The sequence below is a fragment of the Cydia strobilella genome, chromosome 2 (assembly GCF_947568885.1).
Source record: "Cydia strobilella chromosome 2, ilCydStro3.1, whole genome shotgun sequence".
Lineage (NCBI taxonomy): Eukaryota > Metazoa > Arthropoda > Insecta > Lepidoptera > Tortricidae > Cydia > Cydia strobilella.
The window spans coordinates 8,633,876-8,657,922 of record NC_086042.1 but is presented as its reverse complement, the minus strand read 5'-3'; the positions used below and the strand labels follow the sequence as shown (position 1 = coordinate 8,657,922).

Below are 24,047 nucleotides of genomic sequence, written 5' to 3'. Positions count from 1 at the left end.
ACTTGGTTAATTTCCAAGGAAAACTGATGATGATTCAGTTAATAATATTTAAGAATAAAGGTTATTATTTCTGTCTATTAACATGTTATTTTAATTAACGTCACCATCACAAACATGCCGTTATTATCGTTTTAATTCAATCGAATTTTACTTTTTTTTTTATACTCGGGATCCCGAAAATTCCGGGATCCCGCGGGATTGATATTTCTAATCCCGCGGGATCTCGAATTTGCAATCCCGAGTCGGGATTGCATTCACTAGTAATAAGACTATCTTACATACCAAATTTCAGCTTCCTAGGATTTCAGGAAGTACCCTAAAGGTTTTGATGATCATCAGTGAGTGAGTGACGAAATCGGGGTTTTTTTAGATATGAATAAAATGTAAAGTATAAGAGCTATGTAATTGAAAAACTTTATGCTTAATAAGTCCACTAATGGCATCATATACCGAGAATTTTGTTTATCTGGTATAATCCAAACCCAAGTTATGAAGGGTTAAAAAAAAATTACGAAGCTTTGAGAAAAGGTAGGTAGTGTCCTTGTGCGCTACGCTTTGCTCGTCTTGGGGGGGCACTACCGTGCCCCTAGATTACAATAAAACCTAACCAAGGGTGCCAGCAGCGGGGCAGGACCGAAGCTGCCGGTGGTCAGGGCCGCATAGTGAGGAGGAACCGACGTACTATACGCGCCGTGTCCAAGATGTCCGCCTTCTGTATCTGAGCCTTGATCCAGCCGCCCAGCGAGTCTTTTTAGGTGATGGACATGACTCTCTCGGTCACTATGAGACCGTTCACTGACACGACTAATTGAACAATGATCGTCGAGTCAACATACCGCATGGCGGTTATATTGGGAGCCAAGTCTAGGTATACTTGCTGGACTAGTCCTTCTCGGCTTTCATTATCATCATAGGGATGGGGGATTATTATCGTATATTGGTAACCACAAATTTGTAATAAGGTCGCCAAAAAATTAAAAATACACCTTTTATTAAAAACCTAGCAGGTATTAAATAATCCTAATATATAGTAAAAACCAGACTAAGATTCTTCTATACTAATAGCTCCAGTTTAGCCTATTATGACGGAAGTGTAACTATGGAACCCTACACCGAGCATGGCCCAAAATGCTCTAGACCAGTTTACTATTTTGTTAGAGTAATATAAAAATCAGTTGCATAAAAATCTGTTATTTATTGTCATATAAGCTTGTTTCCTTACTTCTGGCCTGGGGTGTATGTATACAAAAGTTTCTATGTACATTTGAATTAGCAAAAGTAATCCCAGCTGTTTGGACAAGGTTACGCCTTGAGCCTTTGAGTCAACATATAGGACTATGTTCAGCCCAAAAAATTGAGCTTCTGTAAAAAACGATATCTGAGAAAGCAATTTTTACCAACTGCACTTAATATCAGAAAACTTTACCTGCAACCATTCATCATTATCATCTGGATTAAGTTCATCTTCTGTGACAATAACTAATGCATCTTCCTTTTTGATTTCAGATTTATCTGCAACTGTAACTACAAAGACCAAAGATTATTAGCTAACTAAATAATACTAATACATTTCTAAATAAAAGCTCTGGCATAGTTAAACAAAAGATGATATAGAATGATATCTATAGTATTCAAAACAAAAAGCTTTAGAGAAAAGTGATTAAGTAACTTAAAACCTTCAAGTCGAAAGTTTAACATTATAGAAATTCTGTAAACTAAAATTGAAAATTTTGGAAATTATCTTACCATTAGCATCATGAGCATTAAGGTCCGGCCTTTTTCTGCTACTCAGTTTACTTCTCAGATCAGTATGTCTATTTAAATTATTTTTTACAGGACTTTTATGGTTCATTTTATGCCAGGGTTTATTATAATTTTGATGCGGCTGTTGGTGGCTATAACTTTCGTAATTACTATGATCTTCATCTGGGAAATTCATACCAATAGGGATTCCAGAGTTTACCTGGTTTAAAACTTGAAATCTATTACTCAAAGTCATTGATGAGTTTTGAAACTGTATGTTTTCTAGGCCACCATAAGTAAGGAACTGGTTGAAAGGTGTTACTGAGTGACCAAGTAAGACAACAGGTGTTGGATGCATAGCATTCATCTGGCCAGGGTCTATCGCGCCATAAGGGGCAATTGCAAATGATTTAGCTGGAAACTGATTATTTATAATCTGTTTGTTGTAAATGTTTGGGGCAGGGCTGCTCTGTGTGACTTTTGGCTGTTTACGAGGTTTTGGCTCCATTGGAGGCTCAGTTGGTTCATGACAGTCAAATGGACCTTTATTTTTATCCGTAATGGCAGTAAGATGCCCAGTTTTCTGAAAATAAAAGAACATAATAAAACCGGCTAAGTGCGAGTCGGACTCGCGCACCGAGGGTTCCTACCTTTCTAGTATTTGTTGTTATAGCGGCAACAGAAATACATCATCTGTGAAAATTTCAACTGTCTAGCTATCACGGTTCATGAGATACAGCCTGGTGACAGACGGACAGCGGAGTCTTAGTAATGGGACCCCGTTTTTACCCTTTGGGTACGGTTGAGACTGACACAAATACAGATGCAATTTATTTTAATCATTGGCCCCTCTAGCTTTGGGGCTGTAAGTTAGCACACTTTAATAATAACAATAATAGTTAAAGTGAATGTTTAAACGACCAGAAATAGATGTTTTAGATTCCTTATAGTAACAAGTCAACACTCCTGGAAACCTCCCCCAAGCCGGCTGGTCACCGTGGGGGAAAATGACCACAACCCTCCACAAAATAATACTAACAAGAATAATAACAACAACAATAAGAACAACAGAACAAAATTTAAAAATAAAGGTGAAAAATTCTAAAAATCTGCACTTATAATGTGAGGTCCCTAGCATCAATAGAAAGACACCTAGAACTAACATATGCATTGGCGAACATAAAGTGGGACATAATCGGCCTTTGGAAGTCAGAAGAGATGGCTGCAACATGGAAGAATATCAAGATCACATTTTATGCTATAAAGACGAAACCAAAGGACAACACGGGATTGGCTTTATAATTGGTAAACAACATAAGGATAAAATAACTAAATTTCTTGGCATTTCGGAACGTGTAGCACTCTTACAATTAGCATTTGAAGATTACAAATCAAAATCAAAATCAAAATTTATTTATTTGTAAACATAGGTTAAATATAGTTCTTATACAATAATTTATGTTTCACTATGTTTTGCCATTTGGCATACAAATATAAACAAGAAGAGATGGAGCATGCACTAATTATAACAGATGTCAAACGAAAGTAATATGTTAAATGTCAAACAAAATAAGAGTGTACTAAATTGAAAATTAAATTAATTGAATTATAAACTAAGAGTGTACTTAAAACTAAAACAACTTAAATTCAAAATATGTCGAGTAAATATTCCATTATCGAATAGTATGCTTTTTGTACCAAAAAGTCATACAGGCATTTCTTAAATTCAGTTACATTATCTATTGCAATAATATGTTTTGGCAACTTATTGTATATTTTGGGTGCCATCCCAAAGATACTTTTAGCAAGCAAAGCCGAGTTCACGGATTGGATGTAAATTTTTTCGCATCTGCGAGCACTTTATTTAGTATGTCCTCAAATAACTTTGTTCCCCTATCTCACCCAATATAAAAAATGTGTAAACCTTTATATCATATTTAATGTACGAGCCACAGTAACCCATCCATATGCTATTGAATCTAGATATTTATTTTGTATTTTGAACCAATTAACACAATAAAGTTTTTAATACTGTACGCAATCGAACTATGTGTGAAAGTAAATAAATGAACTTAACACCCAAATAATGACTTTACCCTAACTCTACCCCAATTTCACCTATTCTAATGAGTAAAACTAGAAGCGAACCACTAGTTTTACAGGGAGGAATGTGTATGAGGGACCCTAATCTAAGCTGTAAACGTTCGGCCGACAAAACCGAGGTAATCAAACCCTAGTGTCTGTGTTCTTGCCTCCCCCCGTCTGTGTAAGCCGAAGCTAAGGGTACAAACGAGTAAGGCGCCCTATCCAGATATATAATGTGAATATATAAATATATATAACAAGACCACGCTTCTTCAATTACTAACAGATTTCAATGAGCCTGGATTACTCCAAATGGTCCACACGTGAGACCCTCACATCCCTCTGTCAGACCTTGAAGAGAACGTAAGAGGTATGCTCGTCACCTGTGTTGGTAAAAAGGTTGACGCCAGGCCCCTCTCGCGACCTGGACCTAACACTCTACTGGATTCCCGGAAATGCCTGTTTAACAGCCGCAAGGTTAGGCGTTTCCGGTAGATCGACCATGCGATCTGACACAAATCTGGCTCTAAAACACAATAAAAATCACAAAAATAGGTAAACACTGACACTAAAAATAACAATTGAACAGTTTGACAAAAGGCAGCATAATAGCTACGTCATGTCAAACTTTCAACCGTCAAAATAACCACCTTTGTTTTAACGTCTACGAATTAGCCAGAGACTGTGACAATCCGACGAACAAAAATTGAATAATCCCTTCCCCGCTTGGTTTAGGGGTATTTATAACCATACAACACATTAAGAAAACGCATTCCTCGACGTGCTTTTTTAATAAACTCGAGCACCATACTTGAATAGTTTCTGCAAAGATATTATGCGACTCGTATAAGAGAAGCAAAGTTTAAGCAAATAACGCTCATCGGAAACCAAGTAACAAACACTACCGAACAGATGGTGCCACACCTCTGATACTTAACAATAGAGTATTATCCCATCAGTTGAGCCAGTTTCTCCTTTTAGAACGGTCAAATCGCCCCGCTAATATGGAATTCATATGAAACACCACATAATGACGTCACGGTCATCTCATCTACCTTTTAAAATTCTATCTGATTTATTAAATATAACTTGTATTTCATAACAACTGCATCTATGATTTTCCAATTAATATCCGATGCTTTATTCCATGCATTTCATTTATTTTAACTACAATAAAAATCCTATTTTAACACATATCAACGAAATAACATGGGTCAAAATCATATGATGATCCAATAATAATAATTTATATATATATATTAATCTTTTCGATATCTTTATACATTTTCATTTTTAGTTTCTATGCTGCGTCGACAGATGGTGGAAAACGAATTATAATCATAATCAAGTTGTTAATAATAAAAATTACAAATCATAGTTATTGTATACATATATCCAATAGGCAAATACAAAACACTTTTAATACATACAAAATACTGTATGTAGCATTACGTATCTGATTTTATAAGATCACAAACCTAGAATTTACCATAACAACAACCCTCTTAACAAACTATTCTCTTTGGTGTCTGCAATCATTTTTTCTGGTTAACGGCCCACTTGGACACATGATTTGGTTAGAGTTTTTGTTTGTTGTTTGGAATTTGGCGTGAGAACACTTTTGCTTTTATTTACATATTGATTTACTGAATGCATACATATTTACTTTCATGTATTCTATTTTATGTATCATTGCTACTCAATAATCAAGATTTTAAGTTTATGAAAATATTATAGACCGATCAGCTGTGTCGATCATCATAGTATAAACCAGTCGCTTTCCGCTGTCTGTATGTCTGTCCCTATGCATGCCCAGATCCTAAAAACCACGCAACGAACCTTGATGCGATTTTCCCTAATAGATAGAGCGATTTAAGAGGAAGGTTCATATATATAACTTGTAAAGATTTTGTTTAAATTAGTTGAACTACCCGTGCGACGCCGAGGCGGGACGCTAGTTTTATAAATTAACTAGTTCAGCTAGTGCGTCTAGTTACAATATCGGAAAAGTATATCACTTTACTGGAACACTGCTTGGAGGGAAACTATTTCATATATCAAGGCCAGTATTTCCTCCAGGTGGATGGAGTAGCAATGGGTAGTCCGGTTGCTCCAGTAATCGCTAACATCTGGATGGAGCATTTTGAGGAGTTAGCACTGGAGTCGGGACCTAACGTCATTGCAATGTGGAAGAGGTACGTGGACGATATTTTCTGCATTTTTAAGGGGAATAACGATACCGTCAAAAGTTACACCGAGCATCTAAACTCCATCCACTCAAGAGTGAAATTCACACATGAAATAGAATGTGACAGATCCTTACCTTTTCTGGATGTCAAACTGATGGTGAGATCGGACGGCACCTTGGCACACTCTGTATACAGAAAACCTACGCATACCGACAGATACTTACAGGCATCCTCTCATCATCACCCAAGGCACCTACAATCCGTGATCACGTCCTTGGTGAACAGGGCACATGACTTATGTGACCCTGAGCACCTGGACGGTGAACTAGCGCATCAAAGCAGTCAAAGCTGTACTGGAAAAGAATGGATACTGAGGGGGGATGAAACGCAAGCCGAAGAGAACGGAAAGACATCCAGAGGTCAACAGACAACCAGCGTTCTTACCATATGTGAAAGGGATAACGTACAAAGTAGGAGCAGTACTTAAGAAATTCTCCATCAAGGCTGTATACAAGCCGTTATTCAAAGTAGCAGATCTTTTACGCAGTCCAAAATATGTCATTCCGTACCAAAATCCGGGCGTTTACAAAATAGAATGTAGTTGCGGAAGTGTGTACATTGGTCAAACCAAACGAAGTGTGCAAGAGAGAGTGAAAGAACACAGTCATAGCGGCAGTAAAAAATCGCCAAGTAAACAAGTCCGCGATCGCCGAACATCTACTTACATGCGGCGCAAATCACTGGATTGAGCTTCATAAACCAAAAGTTGTCTCCACTGAACGCCATTATTATCCTCGAGTTGTGCGAGAAGCGATTGAAATCAAGAAGCACCCCAGAAATTTTAATAGGGAAGATGGTTTTAACTTATCGGCAACTTGGGGACCAGTGATCCAGAAGTTAAAGCCAAGGGATCTATCTTCGGATGTGTGCGCGGATGTTGTGAGTGTTGTGTGTCGGACTATTGACAATAATTAACTTTTATGTGTAGTGGGTGGTTTGAAAATGTGATGTCTAACCTCGAACTTTAAATGCACTTTTCGTGGGGTAGTCACACAAATCTCTGTTTTGACATTTTGCTGGGACGTCAGTTAGCCGCGACCACGACCAGTGAAACCTGTCTCGAAACGTCGGTAAATAAAGGTAACAAAATAAATTCGCGATAGACCCGTTTCTAAATGTGATTTAATATGTGTTTTCTTATGTTTTAGATTGTAATTTCCTTTTAAAAGCTCTTTAAAACTCCAGTACTTCCTCCAGCTGTTATGGATTCTACGGTCTATCTCCTGGCTGTTGCTGTCTGTGTCGAAAGATATTCTCTTGCCCAAGTATATGTAATGGTCTACATATTCAAGTTCTTTGCCTTGTATGTGTATTTTTGTAGGGGCTCCGTTAGTCATAATTTTTGTTTTTGTATGGTTCATTTCTAATCCGACTTTACAGCTTTCCTCGTTCAGCTCATTTAACATTATTTGTAGGATGCTGGTATTTTCTGAAAATATAGCTATATCATCTGCGAAACGCAAATGACTTAAGGTGGATCTCCTTGTGCGAATTTCATACAATTTTATTGGCAGTTTTTCTCTTAATACGTACATTTTGTGCACTTTAAACCTTGATGTTTTGGTAGTCCATATCCATTTATCTTGGCGTAATTACGAATAATGACCAGTTATTCAATAATATTATTGAAAAATCCATTTGAAAATTGAGAAGATTTTGCTCTAACGCTTGTTTGTGTGAGTGATCTTTACACTATCCATGTAAAACAAGATGGCGAGGTTAGGTTTAATCATAACCAACAAGATGTCGCTTTAACACAGGTGACCTAACTCAGTAGTGTCTAATTAGCTCGACAGGTGGCAATATCGTAAGGGTATCTAATTCACAAAACATAGTGTACCCGGTTTAGCTTACAAACCAAAACCGGTAAAATTTGATCCCTTGATTCGTACATGTAACACCTAATCGGAGGTCAAGCCAGATTTGGTTTTCTAAAGGGTCTCCAGAAATCTTCGTTAATTACCACTACCAGTTCAAAACTTGGATTGGTAGGTAATAATTTTGCAATGATTTCATATTAAAATTATTATTTATAAATTATTAGTGCTTCATCATTGATTTACCAAAATGATAAGATTATAACATTTAAGTTTAATACATTATCATTAAGCCCGTCACCGTCAGTGTGAAGGGTACTTGTTATGCCATAGATAACCCTTGCGTTTTTCTGCATTCGTTTTTTCAAACTACCGCTCGCTTTACTTCCCGTTCACCGTTAATTTAACTATTGTGCGGAAGAGTTGTTGTGGTTGTGATTTACTCGCTGGATTTATTTATACGGAAGCCTTAGCCTATAATACTGCTTAAAATTCATTTTACTTTTTAGGTAAGTAATAAATGTCAATTCATTAAATGTCAGTGTGAACATCAAAAGCCTTGTGTTACCTATATTGTTGCCTTCATATCAGGCGACTTGTGAGAATATTAGGAGCCCTTCGGACTTCGGAGGTCAACTTGTGCCAAGCGTTAGTTCATACCCAGAATGTCGTTATGGGGAAAACTAACGGAGGAGAGTATAAAACACATCGGTGGTCCGATGGAAAAAGAAAACGGCGTCAAGTTCAAGCTGCCTTACAACACCATTATGGCACCAATTCGTATGTATTTCACTGTCAATATCAAATCGTACTAATACTCAGGCTCTTTAATTTTGTAATGCTGCTTTTTAGGGTTCCGTACCCAAAGGGTAAAAACGGGACCCTATTACTAAGACTCCGCTGTCCGTCTGTCCGTCTGTCTGTCACCAGGCTGTATCTCATGAACCGTGATAGCTAGACAGTTGAAATTTTCACAGATGATGTATTTCTGTTGCCTCTATAACAACAAATACTAAAAACAGAATAATATAAATATTTAAATGGGGCCAGTGTTGGCCGTAATTGTTAATTTTAATTAACCATTGATCAATTTTATTAACCATTAGTTCCGCCATTAACCAATTGCATTAAAGTTAATTCGGATTAAAGTTAATTCGGATTAAATTTTTGAGACGTTAATGGCCATTGAAGTTAATTCGGATTAACTTTAATTCGGATTAACTTCAATGGCCATTAAAGTTTCAAAAAATTAATTAGAATTACTCTCAATTGCATTAACGTCTAATAAAATTACATTCGTGATATTTTAAAATGAGACAGCAAAATGACCCTGACTGAACCCTGGCAGTAGTAGCAGTACCTACCTACTACCTAGTAGAATTCTGGTTTGGTGCAACACAGACATACGCGGTTTTGGTCATTTAAATCGTCTTGATGAGCACTTCGGAGAGCCGTACCCATGATAGAGCTGATGCTGAACCCTGGCAGTACCTAGTGGATCTAAGGTTTGGTGCAACATAGGCACACGCTGTTTTAGTCACCCGACTCGTCTTGATGAGCACTTAGGAGAGCAGTACCCATAATGGAGCTGATGCTGAACCCTGGCAGTACCTAGTGGATCTAAGGTTTGGTGCAACATAGGCACACGCTGTTTTAGTCACCCGACTCGTCTTGATGAGCACTTAGGAGAGCAGTACCCATGATAGAGCTGATGCTGAACCCTGGCAGTACCTAGTGGATCTAAGGTTTGGTGCAACATAGGCACACGCTGTTTTAGTCACCCGACTCGTCTTGATGAGCACTTAGGAGAGCGGTACCCATGATAGAGCTGATGCTGAACCCTGGCAGTACCTAGTGGATCTAAGGTTTGGTGCAACATAGGCACACGCTATGTTGCACCAAACCTCATCAAGACGAGTCGGGTGACTAAAACAGCGTGTGCCTATGTTGCACCAAACCTTAGATCCACTAGGTAGTGCCAGGGTTCAGCATCAGCTCTATCATGGGTACTGCTCTCCTAAGTGCTCATCAAGACGAGTCGGATGACTAAAACAGCGTGTGCCTATGTTGCATCAAACCTTAGTTCCGCTAGGTACTGCCAGGGTTCAGCATCAGCTCCATTATGGGTACTGCTCTTAAATAAAAGGAATTAAATGGCTAATGGTTAATGGCCATTAACCTTTTTAATTGTTAATTTTTAATGGTTAATGGCATTAGCGTTCGGCCATACAACAAACGTGATTTTTTTGCTGTTTTTTCCGTAATCGTACGGAACCCTTCTTGCGCGAGCCCGACTCGCACTTGACCGATTTTTTTAACCATTCATAATATTTGTTGTCCTCGCGGCCATGATTATTATCCACACAAATGGTATGTAATAACAACACTGGAGTAATAAGGATAGACATATGCAAAAACAATAATGTAAGAGTGAGATAGCGCCTTATGATGTCGTTGTTTCAATAACCAATAACCAAGTCCTTACAGTAGCAGTACTAAGTACTATTTCATATTGCAGGCCGAGTAGAAATTAATTAACAATTAATAATTAACTATGATGATTTCAGAAGATAGACTTTTACCTGAAGCGTCAAATGCCCATAAGGTGATAAATAATGGTTCAACTAGTGCTGAGTAAGTAAATTGGTACCTGTTGGTGACGTTCGTAATAATAGGTATGTATTTTGTATTATTTTATTCTGGACCTGGTAGGGGAGAGTGGGGGAATTGGGAACACTTCAAACGCTCTAAAAATATATAAAAGCCGAATTTACTTTTATGCTAACCGTTAGTGTGGTTGTCTGTTTATCTAATTTTACCAAAATAAGTTAATGTTATCCTACTAAATTTGGGCGAAAACAAAAACCTTGCCGTTCCTTTTTACCCGAAACCATATGGGGTAGTCGGAAACAGTCCGCGGGGGAAATGGAAACACTGACAGATTTTCAATTTAGTTTCACTTTTCAAGGAACTTTTTTTTTATCTCACGGGATATGCGTATAACAATGTACAAAGAAAAACATATTGTATTTTCAATCAGTATGTAGTAGGAATCATTGAGAATGCAAGGGATAATTGGGAACGCTCTCGTTTGCTTAGTTTCTAAATTAAATAAAAATTATAACAAATGTTGAAAATATTTTGTTCGATTAATTGTGACCACATGTGCGTAGCTTCTGAATCTTACAGTCACTTAGGCACATAAAAGCCTCTTCGTGTTAAACATACTCAAGATATAAAATGGCATAAAATGAACTTCCAGAACGATTTTCACCCATAATAGCACAATCGGATTAGGACTAACCTCGAAATCTCTTGGACAGTCATGAAATTTAGTACATATGTTAATTAAAGGTCTCTTTTTCATGTCCACACTATTTGACATTTTAGGGACCTCGAGAAGTCACAGCCATCTTAGAAAATGTGTACCATCCTGGAGAAATTTGCGTTTTATTCTAAATATACGTTATCTATGAATAGATGGTGTAAAGCAACATTAAAGCTTATTAAATTCTACACAAAAAAGTCCTAGATATCTTTGCGGAAAAAATACATATTGTAATAGAAAATAATTGCTGAATCCAGATTTAGCGCTTACACCCTTTCAGGAGTTTATGAGTAGGGTTATGAGTTTAAATACTGATAATCAATACACCCTGTAGCTCAGGATACTGGGCGGATTTTTTTAAATGACGTATCGGTAGATTCCTCTTGCCTTTCACAACCTGTTTACACTTGTTTTATTAAAGAAAAAACAATACAGCCGACTTGAGAGAATGCTGAAAGTAAAATCATATTTTCTTAATGACGTCACACAAAATTCTAGGTTTTTCCCCTCTCCCTCCTTGTCACATTTGGCAAACCCCTCCCCACTGGTGTGACATCACATTATTAAGTATTATTAATATTTTATCAAAATATTTTTGACAAAAGATGTGTTAGCAATTTTAAAACCAAAACTGATTAGTAGACCCCGTTATCTTGTGGCACTGACATGATGGCGTTTACAGATTTTGGAAAATACATACAGGTTGAGAGAAAAAGGTAATTTTTGACAAACTTTTTTGGTGCCAATCGATCCCATTCCTATCCAGGATCAAAACTTTCTATGGGACCAAAAAAAATAAACGGCTAGAATAGCCACAAGCCGAGGAAAACTTTTCCCATACAATTTGTATGAAAATAACTTTTATTTTTCACATTTTATTTTTTATGCCAATCGATTCCATTCCTAGCCACTATCAATAGTTTCCTAGGGGTAAACTTACGGTAATGTATTAAAAAGCCACAAATTAAATAAAACTTTTTTCATACATTTACTATGGAGAAAACGTGAAATTTTATTCACAGTTTTCTATCTCGCCCATCAGTCCTACAGTAATGTCTTCATACAGTATTATGGTCCTTAAACGTAACAGGACTGATTGGCGAACCCGATTGTGTGAGATCAAAAAATTTCATTGAGATTGAGCATATACTTTTTGTATTATATAAACCTCGATATTGAGATAGTCGATAAAAAAACATTCACGCTCTACTAAAAAGAAATGTCAATGCGACAAGATAACGGGGTCTACTGATTAGAAAAGAAAATTAAAAGAATAAAAAAGATTATCGTTCCAAAAACTTGTTATTTAACTGTACTGTACAAGTTAAAGTGACTCCTCTCCCCCTTGTCACAACATGTCACATTTTCTTCTTTTCCCCCTCCCCCTTAAACGTGTGATGTAATTAACGTATGACCCCTAAAAGAATATCCCCTGAAAGGGTATATATTTTCTATAACAAGATGTATTTTTTCCGTAAGCCAAGCAATAAGAAGGTATAGAGGGAAATGCTAGGAATACAATTTTTGACTAAGTAACTTTGTTTGGAATAGTTAGGAGATGAACATATCAAAAGTCCCCATCCGTAACCCTGGTGCCGGGGGGGAGAGGGTGGTTTGGAGGTTATGTTTTTCGGTTTTTCAAATATCTTGGAAACCTTGCGTCTTAGCGACATGACTACTTAAACAAAACAAAAGCTGATTAAATTAGCTACAAGTTTAATTCAGTCATTTTTTTTGATATCGTGAATAGTCTTCGCTTCGAGATATTCTCTATTGAAAGTTTATTTGGGGCTCTAAATTTTATCTTGATATCTACATCAATGAAGCTACTAGGCCATGTTTGGTATCGTTTTCGTATTAATCGGGAGTGCCAAATTCATTTATGGTATCACATTCACACCATTCCGAAGTAAAAACATATAAACTTTAAACAAATTCCTTTTTTTAACTCCTCTTCACAAACCGCTGAATCGGTTTAGTTGAAATTTGTAGAGATGTTTTAAGTCCCGAGAAAGGACACAAGAAAGTTTTTATCTTAAAAATCATACTTTGAAGGTGTGAAATTTGGTGTGAGGGAAATTCAGCTTCTTCGCCGAAGTTGAATTCCTGAGGTTTATACTGTTTAAGTTTAGGTTTGAAGTCATGATTGGTATCATTTTCAACTAAATCAAACATTTAGACCATCCCAAATATTATTTAAATTGGTTCAGCGGTTATTGATCCCCCACATATACTATTATATTTATATTTTATATTTTTTAGTATGTAATGTTTGACGATCATGATAAGAAGATAAGCATAATTTTGACATTGATGCAAATTTATAGTGTAATTTTTATCCTTAAATAAATAAAACTGAATCTAAATCATACCATCTGCCACCCCAATTTTCACACCCTCAAAAGTTGATTTTGGTTATTAAAACTATCCTATGAAATCCTATTCTATCCTATGTACTGTCCCGGGACTCAAACTATCTCTATACCAAATTTCAACGAAATCGGTTCAGCGGTTTAAGTGTGAAGAGGAGTTAAAAAAAAGTATTTTTTTAAATTTAGTTTTTACTTAGGAATGGTGTCAATGTTGATACCATAAATGAACCGGCACCAGGGTTACGGGCGGGGACTTTTGATACGTTTACCTCCTAACTAGTCCAAACCTAGTTTTACATGTCAAACACAGTATTTCATATTTACAACTATTTATATCTAAGTTACAATACCAAATTTCAGGACTGTTCTAGAGATTTCGAGGTTAGTCATATTCCGATTGTGTTATAATCGAAGTGATAATTATATTTTTTTGGAAGCGTCAATTTTGAGTTTGCTAATTTTTAACCGCCTTAAAAAAAGGAGGTTCTCAGTTTGACCCCGCATGTTTGTATGTATGTATGTTTGTTCGCTATTACCTCGCGTTTGGCTGACCGATTTTGATGTGGTTTTCAGAAAAGTGTTTGTTACATTCTGGGGAAAGTTATAAGGGGCCCAGGACCAAGGACTATCAGTCCGCCGGACGATATCGGCCTGTCAGTTGTTCGGAACTGTCAAATTTTTGTTCTAACTGACAGGCCTATATCGTCCGGCGGACTGATAGTCAGTGGGCCCCTTTAGTATAGGTACATGGATGGTTCGAAAAAACAATTGGATACCCGGTATGTGGCGCTGCTATCGGTAATATCGGTATATCGTCAAATTTGATTTGCTGAAACCGATTTGGATGAAAGTGTATTTAGATGGACATTCCGAGTAAAATGGCTGTAACATACGGATGCTTTTAGGGTTCCGTAGTCAACTAGGAACCCTTACGCAGCGTACTACTTAGGCGAGCAACACGCGAACGCGAAGCGCACACAAATAAAAAAAAAACTCCATTTTTTCCATACATTTACTATGGAGAAAACGTGAAATTTTACTCACAGTTTTCTATATCGCCACTCAGTCCTGTTAATACTGTATGAAGACATTACTGTAGGACTGATAGATACTGTAGGATAGATAAAAAACTGTGAATAAAATTTCACTATTTCTCCATAGTAAATGTTTTAGTATTTGTGGCTTTTTAGTACATTACCGTAAGTTGACCCTAGGACACTATTGATACTGGATAGGATTTAGCTGGGATCCTACATCCGATATCGGATCGAACAATGTGAAAACGCTCATAAGCTCAACATTAGTTTTTATCAAGTCATAGAAAACCTACAGTTATTGCAATATCTTCACTTTTGCAGTTGTAATGTATTGGTGTGAATTGCGATAGATAAGGAATGCGTTCGCGTTCACGGTCTTCACGGAGTCTCTAACGTAAACCTCAAGTGTCAACTCATCGTAATTACGACTATAGGTATGAGTAATTAAATTACGGCGAGACGGAAAAAAATGTCCAAATTAGAAACAGTTAAAATTTTGATATGAAAATTTAGCTAATTTATGTTATTTTTTAGTTTATTTTTAATGTTTGAATTTGTGGTACTTAGTTGTAGACAAACTAACATTTACCAAAAGTTTTAATCTGTCAACCGGCTGAAACTACCTACTTGGTCTGCTTAGTCATACATAACATAAAATAATAATACTCGTATATGTTCTTACAGGCGTGCCTACTGCCTAGCGGTGCAGTTACAATGTTTATCAAGTATGAAAGAGCGAATTCCTCCTATACAAGTTATTAACTTAATTTTGGATTTTTGAACTTGTGATGTACAGTCGCCATCAGATATATCGGCGCGCCCGAGGTGCTCAAAAATATCTGAACACGCACTCTAACGCCTTGACAATAGAGGCGTGTTCAGATTTTTGTGAGAGTCTCGGCCGCTCCGATATATCTGATGGCGACTATACATACCTATTACTTTTTGGTAATAAATATTTTTGAAATTTTTAAATGTTTTTTCATTTCGTTCTTTAGGTACCAGGCGGAAAAGGTATGGTATTGTGTTCTAAAAAATAGCTAAAGCTTGCATTAGGTACTTTCCCGTAAAACATGAATATTTCCGTTCTGCATTGAAATTCAACTTTTTGTCCATGAAACGAATAACGAAATTAAGTAGATCGATAAAAATACCTATTGAATGCGATATCTCTCAGCGCAAGTTCTTGAGCAAGTTCTAAAATAAATAAATAGGTATTGAAAACCTGATTCTTACAAGTCTGGACTTTCTTGGGCTCATTCTACTTAGAATCTCGTCAATTAAAAAAAAATGTCCCAAAATGTCCGTTCCATTACGTCACGTTTTAGTCTGTAAGTAAATTATGTTACTTTTACAAGTGGAAACTACAATTTCCATACGAAAGTGGCTTTCTATTAGAAAAGGGTTCTTATGCTTCATGTGTAATAAGGACTTTTTAACAGAATTTCAGATGGAAAGGACCTTCAAAATATTTATCAGCACGGTTTTTACTCACTATTATTTTTAGTCGCCTTTTGAAATATGTCTCACGATAGTTTAAGTGCGGAAAGGACCTTATAGCACTTGAAGCATCAGGACCCTTTTGTAAAGCCACATATTTTTGGAACATTTTTTAAATATCAGGGTTGAATATGCTAGTGATTCAGAGCTGGAAGAACCCAAAAAGATAAGTTGTGATGCTCTTAATTTTTTTTTTGAAAAAGCTCTTGGCAATTTTACTGACGCATATATGCTCTTTTGCGGCGTGAAAAAACGCATTGTAGAAAGTATACTTATTATTCACTTATACGTAACCTTTGAAATTTTATAATTTGGAATGTAGGTAGCTGGAATCAGACCAAGCAAACGCCTAGGTACGTAAACGCACGCTACGAGCTACCTTCCGTGACCATAGACAATCCGCCCATTCTGGTGCTAAATTCAGTTCGTCTGGATGCGCCTTTACCATAAATTAATCTTGCTGAAAAATTCATCTCCTACACCGCGCCATCTAGTTTACACTGTTGTCCCTTGTTAGCTAATGAGAGTAATAAGAAAAGCCATCTTCTGAACTAGCGACCTCTAGTCTATTTTGGCGTAATGGTCACAAGACTGACACTGCGGAATGACAGTAGTTATGGTAGTGTGCGTAAATGCAAGAAATTGCAATATTTTGCAGTTTTTACCGGTTTTTGATGAAATGAGACACTGTTCAGTGGAAACATATGTCGATTTAGACGTAATATTTTTTATTGTTTGTGCGTATATCAACTTATCTTTGAAAATCGTTTGGGTTTTGAGAGAAATAGTGATAATCCACAATTTGTGCACAATCACGCCATCTTTTGGTGGCTAGTCGGCAGGACATCCCTAGACATCCACCTTAAGTGTTTATCGAATACTTTAATTCCTTTTTTATCCCAGTCCAGTTGATAGAATATGCTTTGTAGCACAGCTATGAATAACTTTTGTGATATTGGGTCCCCTTGTCGGACTCCTCTGCCTATTTTGAATTATTTTCCTCTCGTTTCGAGTTTGACTCTGCTAGTACTGTTTTCATATATATTCCTTAGAGTGTTGATGTATTTAGAGTTTATCTTGCAGTCATTGAGGGCCTTCCAGATTGCGTTGTGGGAGATGCTGTCAAATGCCTTGGTGTAGTCTATGAAGGCTACATAGAGAGGTTTGTTGTATTCTTTGTATCGTTCTATGATTTGTTCCATTGTGTGGATGTGGTCTGTTGTTGAGTAGCCTGACCGGAACCCCGCTTGCTCTACTGGTTGGAGATTGTCAATTTGTCTTGTTATTCTATTTAAGAGTAGTGACGTGAAGAGCTTGTAGGTGCATGCTAGCAGGCTTATAGGCCGATAGTTAGTTATATTTTTTGGGTCACCCTTTTTGTATAAATTTGTGATGTCTGATGTATGCCATTGTTTAGGAGTTTTCTCATATTGTATGATCATATTAAACAGTTGGGTCAGTGGTGTTACAAGCAGTTTGGCTCCCAGTTTTAGAAGTTCGTTGCTGATGCCATCGGGGCCAGGACTTTTGTCTTTTTTAAAGTTCTTAATATGTTTTAAGACTTCTTTTTCCTCTATTAGTTGGATGGAGTTGTTTGCGTTTTCTGATTGGGTTTCTATATCTTCAGAGTAGTTGAGATCGTCTTCATTCCTTTTTTTATAAAGGTGTTGGTAGAAATTGGTTGCTGTATTTAGGATATCGGCCCGTGTGACCATTTTCTTCTCTTCTTCGTTAAGTTGTTGAATCCAGTTTTTCTGTGAGTCTAGTTCCTTTAAGCCTTTTTTTATGCTTTTATGTGCCACTATATTTTTTTCTATAATTTTCTTTCTATGGTTTTCATAGTCTTTGGGGATAGCTTTTTTGGTGACTTTGAATAAGGTGCTTAGTTGTGCTTTTTCTTGTCTCGATCTGTATGGTTTTCTTAGTAGTTCAGTTCGTTTCGCGATGAGGTCTCTAGTCTCCGTTTGTAATATTGAGTATGGTTGTTTTTTAGTAGGTTCTATTTTTGCTGCATCAATGATGCTTTTTTCTAGTTTGTTGTAGTAGTCTTGAATGGTTTTCGGAGGAAAAGTATAAAGAATTCAAAATGCCACTGTATGTGGCCTTTGTGGACTACAATAAGGCCTTCGACAGCATAAGTCATACTTCCATCTGGGACGCCTTAAACCAATTCAAGATAAACCAAAAATATATAAACATTCTAAAATATATTTACAAACATGCTACAAGTCAAGCTAGAAACCAGGGGCGAACCAATACACATAGAAAGAGGAGTGAGACAGGGCGACCCCCTATCGCCTAAGCTTTTTATTGCTGTTCTCGAGAGTATATTCCGTAAGGTAGACTGGTCAAAAAAAGGCATAAGAATAAACAACCGCTATATGAGCCATTTGAGATTCGCAGATGACATTGCCATACTAGCTGAGACTGCTAAGGACCTAGAGTCAATGTTGAAATCTTTGGACCAAGAAAGCTCGAAGGTTGGACTGGAAATGAACACCAGTAAAACTAAAATAATGACAAATAACCACAAAAGGCCAATCAGTGTGGGAGACAAGAATATAGATTATGTCACCGACTACATATATTTAGGGAAACAAGTATCATTCAGCAAGGATAACAATGAAGAAGAAGTGATAAGAAGAACAAACATAGCATGGAGACGTTTCTGGTCACTAAAAGAGGTTCTGTAGGGCAACTACAGTCTTCATATGAAGAAAATTGTCATGGACACTTGCCTCTTGCCATGCCTGCTTTACGGCTGCCAAACATGGACATACACAAAAACAATCCAACTTAGGATCATAAGAACCCATAGAGCAATGGAGAGAAGTATCCTTAAAATACGGAAGATACATAAAATTAACAGCAAAAAAATTAGGCAAAAGACCAGAGTAGTTGATGCTCTCACACAAGCTTTATCCCTAAAATGGCGCTGGGCTGGCCACATATCACGCTACTGACAAAAGGTGGACCATAGAAACAACACGGAAGGATGTCACCTAACGCATCTGCGGTTTGCAGACGACATAATCATATTTGCGGAAAATGCCAAACAACTAGAGAATATGCTATGCACACTAGAAAAAGAAAGCAATAAAGTAGGCCTACAAATGAACAGAAGCAAAACGAAGGTAATGACTAACAGCCCAAACATTCCCATCAATGTCAATGGAAACACTATTGAGTATGTAAAGAAATACATATACCTGGGCAAGCAAATTTCCTTTTCACGGACTAATGACGAGGAAGAGGTAGATAGAAGGAAGAATATTACATGGCGAAAGTTCTGGTCATTCAAAGAAATTCTGAAAGGAAAATATAGTATGAAGATAAAAAGGATAGTAATGGACACATGCCTTTCGCCCAGTTTACTATATGGATGCCAAACGTGGACTTATACTAACAAAATCAAACAAAAAATAAATACTACACAACGAGCTATGGAAAGAAGCATACTGAGAATTAACAAAATGCATAAAATTAGAAACGAAACTATAAGAAGCAAAACAAACGTAAAGGATGCGCTCACACAAGCTCTAAAGCTCAAGTGGCAATGGGCAGGACACATCTCAAGGTGTACAGATAACAGATGGACAACATTAACAACAAAATGGAAAGGACCATTACCAGCGAAGAGGAAAACTGGAAGACCTGTCAAACGGTGGACCGATGACATAGTAGAGGTTGCCGGGAAAGACTGGATGTACAATGCCAAACATAGATATTTATGGAAGAAATGGGAGGAGGCCTTTACCCAAACGGGATCCATACCCCAAGAAAGAAGAAAAAATAACAGAAACAACAACAGCATAAAAACATATTTTAACCAAATTTAAAAATAATGGAAAAGAGTATGGAAACAAAGAGGCTATAATAAAAAAAAAAAAAAATTGAAACAACAAAATGGAGAGGACCACCAGGAGGGCGGCGGTCTGGCCGGCCGCAGCAGCGTTGGGCTGATGACCTATCACAGGCTGTGGGAAAGCAATGGATGGCAATAGCTTCAAACAGAAGCAAATGGATTGAGTTGGACCCTCTTTGGGTGAAGGCCTCCACCACTAAGCAAATTAAAATAGATTCAACCTACAAATGTAACCTAAACTTAGAGTGAATAAACGGCTTTTTTTTTATTATTTTTATAGTAACAAGTAAACTTGTTTAAAGCCAACATATTTTTTCTCCTTAGTAAGTAAATAAGTCCAGCAGGGCAAGGTCGAATTCGGCTATAAGTGCAGAAAAAGAGTTCAAAACAACTTACGTCGGGATCTCGCCACTGCGCTTCACCTGTAAAGGTGTTAAAGTCATACAATAGTCCCGGGCGCTTTTGAGAGCGACAGACAATCCATCCGTTCTCATACGTTTTTGGTTTGGGATCGGATTCCTCCGCCATGGTCTTAGTACAGTACTAAGGTACTAACATAAAATATATCACACTGCACTGCGCTACTACACTGCGACAAAAGCTACTAAAACCAAATAAGATTTCTTTAACGCACACTGCCTACAATTCTTAAAAGTGTAGAATACGCAGAAAACGCCATAACATGTCAAATTTGTATTACAGCTCAAGCTGTATAATTGGTTTATAAATTTCGCCTTTCGGTATACATGCGAATCAGGGCTGCCAGTACATAAATTTTGATTATACGATCCAGTGCCTTCAACTATACGAAATTCGATTGCATTATACGAGTACACTAATTCTAAAAAAATGGGCTAATTTTAAATCAATATTTTTAAAACTGACGCGTATTTAAGTAGGTATAGCCGGTCAAACAACTTTTGATAGAAAAAGGAGCGAAATTCAAATTTTCTATGGGACGATTACAGGGACAGAATATAGTTGCCGTTCCATTAAATTATTACGATTTTTACACGAACGCTGTAAAGAGTTCGAAACGTCGGGATGTATTATAAATTCAATATACGCGATATAATCCGTTTTCATAGTTTTATTTCATTATTACGATTTTTGTTCATTCAATATAGTTGGTCAAACCAAATTGTCAGTAAATAAGAACAAAAAAAACTATACTCAGCCTTTTCTTTTGGGTGCAGCTAGTATTAGTGTAAGACAAAGATAGTATGATTCTCCCTGTCTATGTTTGAAATGAGACAGTCCTTTGACAAACTATAGCTGAGCTTGTCAAGACACTTTTACTATTATTGGGTCGTGTTTAAGCTCCAACTTCCCGCTTACCACCTAAAGCAAAACCAACCCTCCCGAAGTGTTTTATTAAGCGAAGCGGCGGGCCGAAGTCCCGATGCTGAGCTTCGAAACCCAGCGAAGGCCGAAGTCGCGATGCTAAGCTTCGAAACCCAGCGAAGGCCGAAGGCCGAGCTCCACGTAGTGTTAGCGGAGTTCGGAACGCGCCCCTAACTGACAGGCCGGTTGTCATGAGCGCGAGCTGTCAAGATGGCTTGGCGCCGGATCCACGGAAGCGTCGGTCAAGCATTGTTGTGTATCGAGTTAAAATAAATCGTTTACTCAAGACCTAGTGTGTTTTGCTGTTAATAATTCAGAAGTGAGATATGAAACATGCATGCTCACAAAATATTTCCATCAAATAAATTGATTCGCGTACGAAATCGTAATATTGGAAGTAGCATCAAAGTACGCACTAAATGGACGCGTACGTATTTTGGTAAAATGCACTAAGTTTTGGGTCGCAAAGTGTTTGAAATGTGTATTGTACAAATGCCTATTTAACAAAGAAGTAAAATGTTAGAAATCATACGATTTCGAAAAAGTACGTAAGTAATATTACCGCCTGCATGCCGGTAAGTTATGCGCTCGAGGCGAGTCAACAACTCGATCAAGATTGCCAGTGGTAAATGAAACATGATTAGTATTTAAAAACTATTTGGAGATGGTTTCTGCCAATCCTGTATGCAGGTATGTCGAATTGCTAAACCGACTGAACGTTTTGTGTGATTAAAAGTGCGTAATACCACTTATAACCTAACACGTAAAATGATATTGGAATTTGATCTTTAATGTATGGAGATTATGTCCTATAAACAAATACATAACATGAATGTGCATTATATAGGTATATCATTTGGTATGGTATTCACTGCTTTGGTGTGTTATTTGTATGGATTTATTATTGGATAACTGTATCCACAACATGCATTGTTATTGTAATACCACACTAGGCTTAGTGTGGCTGTGGTGTGCTTGTGTTTAATTTCCAGAGCAGAAATGAATTGCATTTGATGGTGCAACTAATCTGAAGTTAACGTCGGGCTAGACAAATTTATAGATTGTATATTGTATGGCTGAACATGGCCCATATGAAACAAAGTTACAATACAACAAAGTGGTTTGCTTATGATAGCTAAGCAGGTAATAAATACTGTGAGATACTTAAATTGAAAGGTGTAAGTATATTTGAATATGTTGTAGTGAATAGTTACCTGAACCTTCAAAGTGTGGTATTGGATTATGCACATAGTCTAGTTTGTGCCATTGAGAAAGTATATAAGCAATCAAAATAGGACATGATATGCTTGGACCCATGGGACATGACACATGACTTTTATTTCAAGTTATGAAACTAGTCTTGGCATCTTCAATCTTAAAATTCTTAAATATAGTGTACAATAAATGTACTTGGTGTCTTGAAAAAATGCTGAATTCAATATTAATCATGATTGAGACAAGCAATCATTTGTATTGAGTGAATTTTTAGTTACCATTTAGGTAATATAAGGTGTAATATTGCTAATGTTCACCGGGGTCATATAAGATCATTCAGCTTTATGCCTATCAATGGGAAAAAGTATTGGAATAATATTTAAATTAATTTCAAATGATATTTAGTACATTCTCTTTATGGTAAGAAATGAGTAATGAATTATTATTAAGTACTTTTTAAGCAGAGTTTAGTAGCTTCTGTAGCACAGTGATTTTGCTGGTGTACCAACTGGTGTCTTTACCCTAGATTGAATGGTTAACTGTTAATATTGTCATGATCTCATCTGAGTTTCAACTGATCTCTTGATTGGTATTTCTTAGTGACTAAATTAGTCATTTTATTAAATTGTCATTTATTTAAATGACTGGTATGACGGGATTAGTGTACCCACCTGATGGTAAAGTGTGTTAAGTGGTCTTAAATATACTTACTCTTTATATGGTTTTTGAGTTGTGTGTCTGTGTGTGTTTACATTATGTTCACAGATACTTATTATGATGTAACATTGGCTTGTGCAACTAATACAAATATGATGGTAACAGCTGGTTGGTTCACAAAGAAAAAGTAAAGACAGATTAGGTTTCAAATGAAATTTACAAGCTGAAAAGAATAATGAGATACCTCATAAGATTTTATTCATGTACAATAATTGCAACGGGGTATGTAAAATTGTGGAGATGAACTGAACATTATGTTCACAGATAGTAAATGTGATGGAATATTGACCTGCACAACTAATACAAGTGTGATGCTAATATATCCTATAGTTGGTTGGTTTACACGAGAGGAAGTAAAAGGACAAAATTGACCACTGTGACACATCTCAAATGACTTTTACTAGCAGCGAGAAATGATGATATGCATAAGGGTTTTATTACAGTATTGGCTTATGCAACACAAGCATGGTGTTGGCTGGTGGGTTATTGTTTAAAGTTCACACAAGATAAACTAAGGGCAAAGTTGACCACTACTTGTTAGAAGTTTGTAACATGTCAAATATATTTGACTAATAGATAATAATGGTGAGATGTATACCTAAGGGTTTTAAGTCCTGAGCAATTGAATCAGGTGAGTGCTCGTTAGTCTGATTTTGACAAACAATTTACAAATCATGGTGATGTCTATTACTGTCACTAAAGTACAACCTTTACCTGAATTATGAGTAAGGGAGGTTAGGTTAATGTTAATAATGTTTGGGAGTAATGAATGATG

The 24,047-nt window shown here is 36.8% G+C and overlaps 1 protein-coding gene across 1 annotated transcript in view; it reads right to left on the bottom strand.

Annotated features, from left to right (window-relative positions):
* The window catches only part of LOC134751407 (uncharacterized), a 43,196-nt gene extending 22,515 nt beyond the window's left edge, over window positions 1–20,681 (bottom strand). The window contains exons 1-3 of the mRNA XM_063686808.1: window positions 20,393–20,681; window positions 1,747–2,326; window positions 1,427–1,524 (exon numbers count right to left, since the gene is read on the bottom strand). Of these exons, the coding sequence (XP_063542878.1) occupies window positions 1,427–1,524; window positions 1,747–2,326; window positions 20,393–20,524 (810 nt within the window). The 5' untranslated portion in view covers window positions 20,525–20,681. The remainder of the gene's footprint in view (window positions 1–1,426; window positions 1,525–1,746; window positions 2,327–20,392) is intronic.
* Between the last annotated feature and the right edge of the window lie 3,366 nt (window positions 20,682–24,047).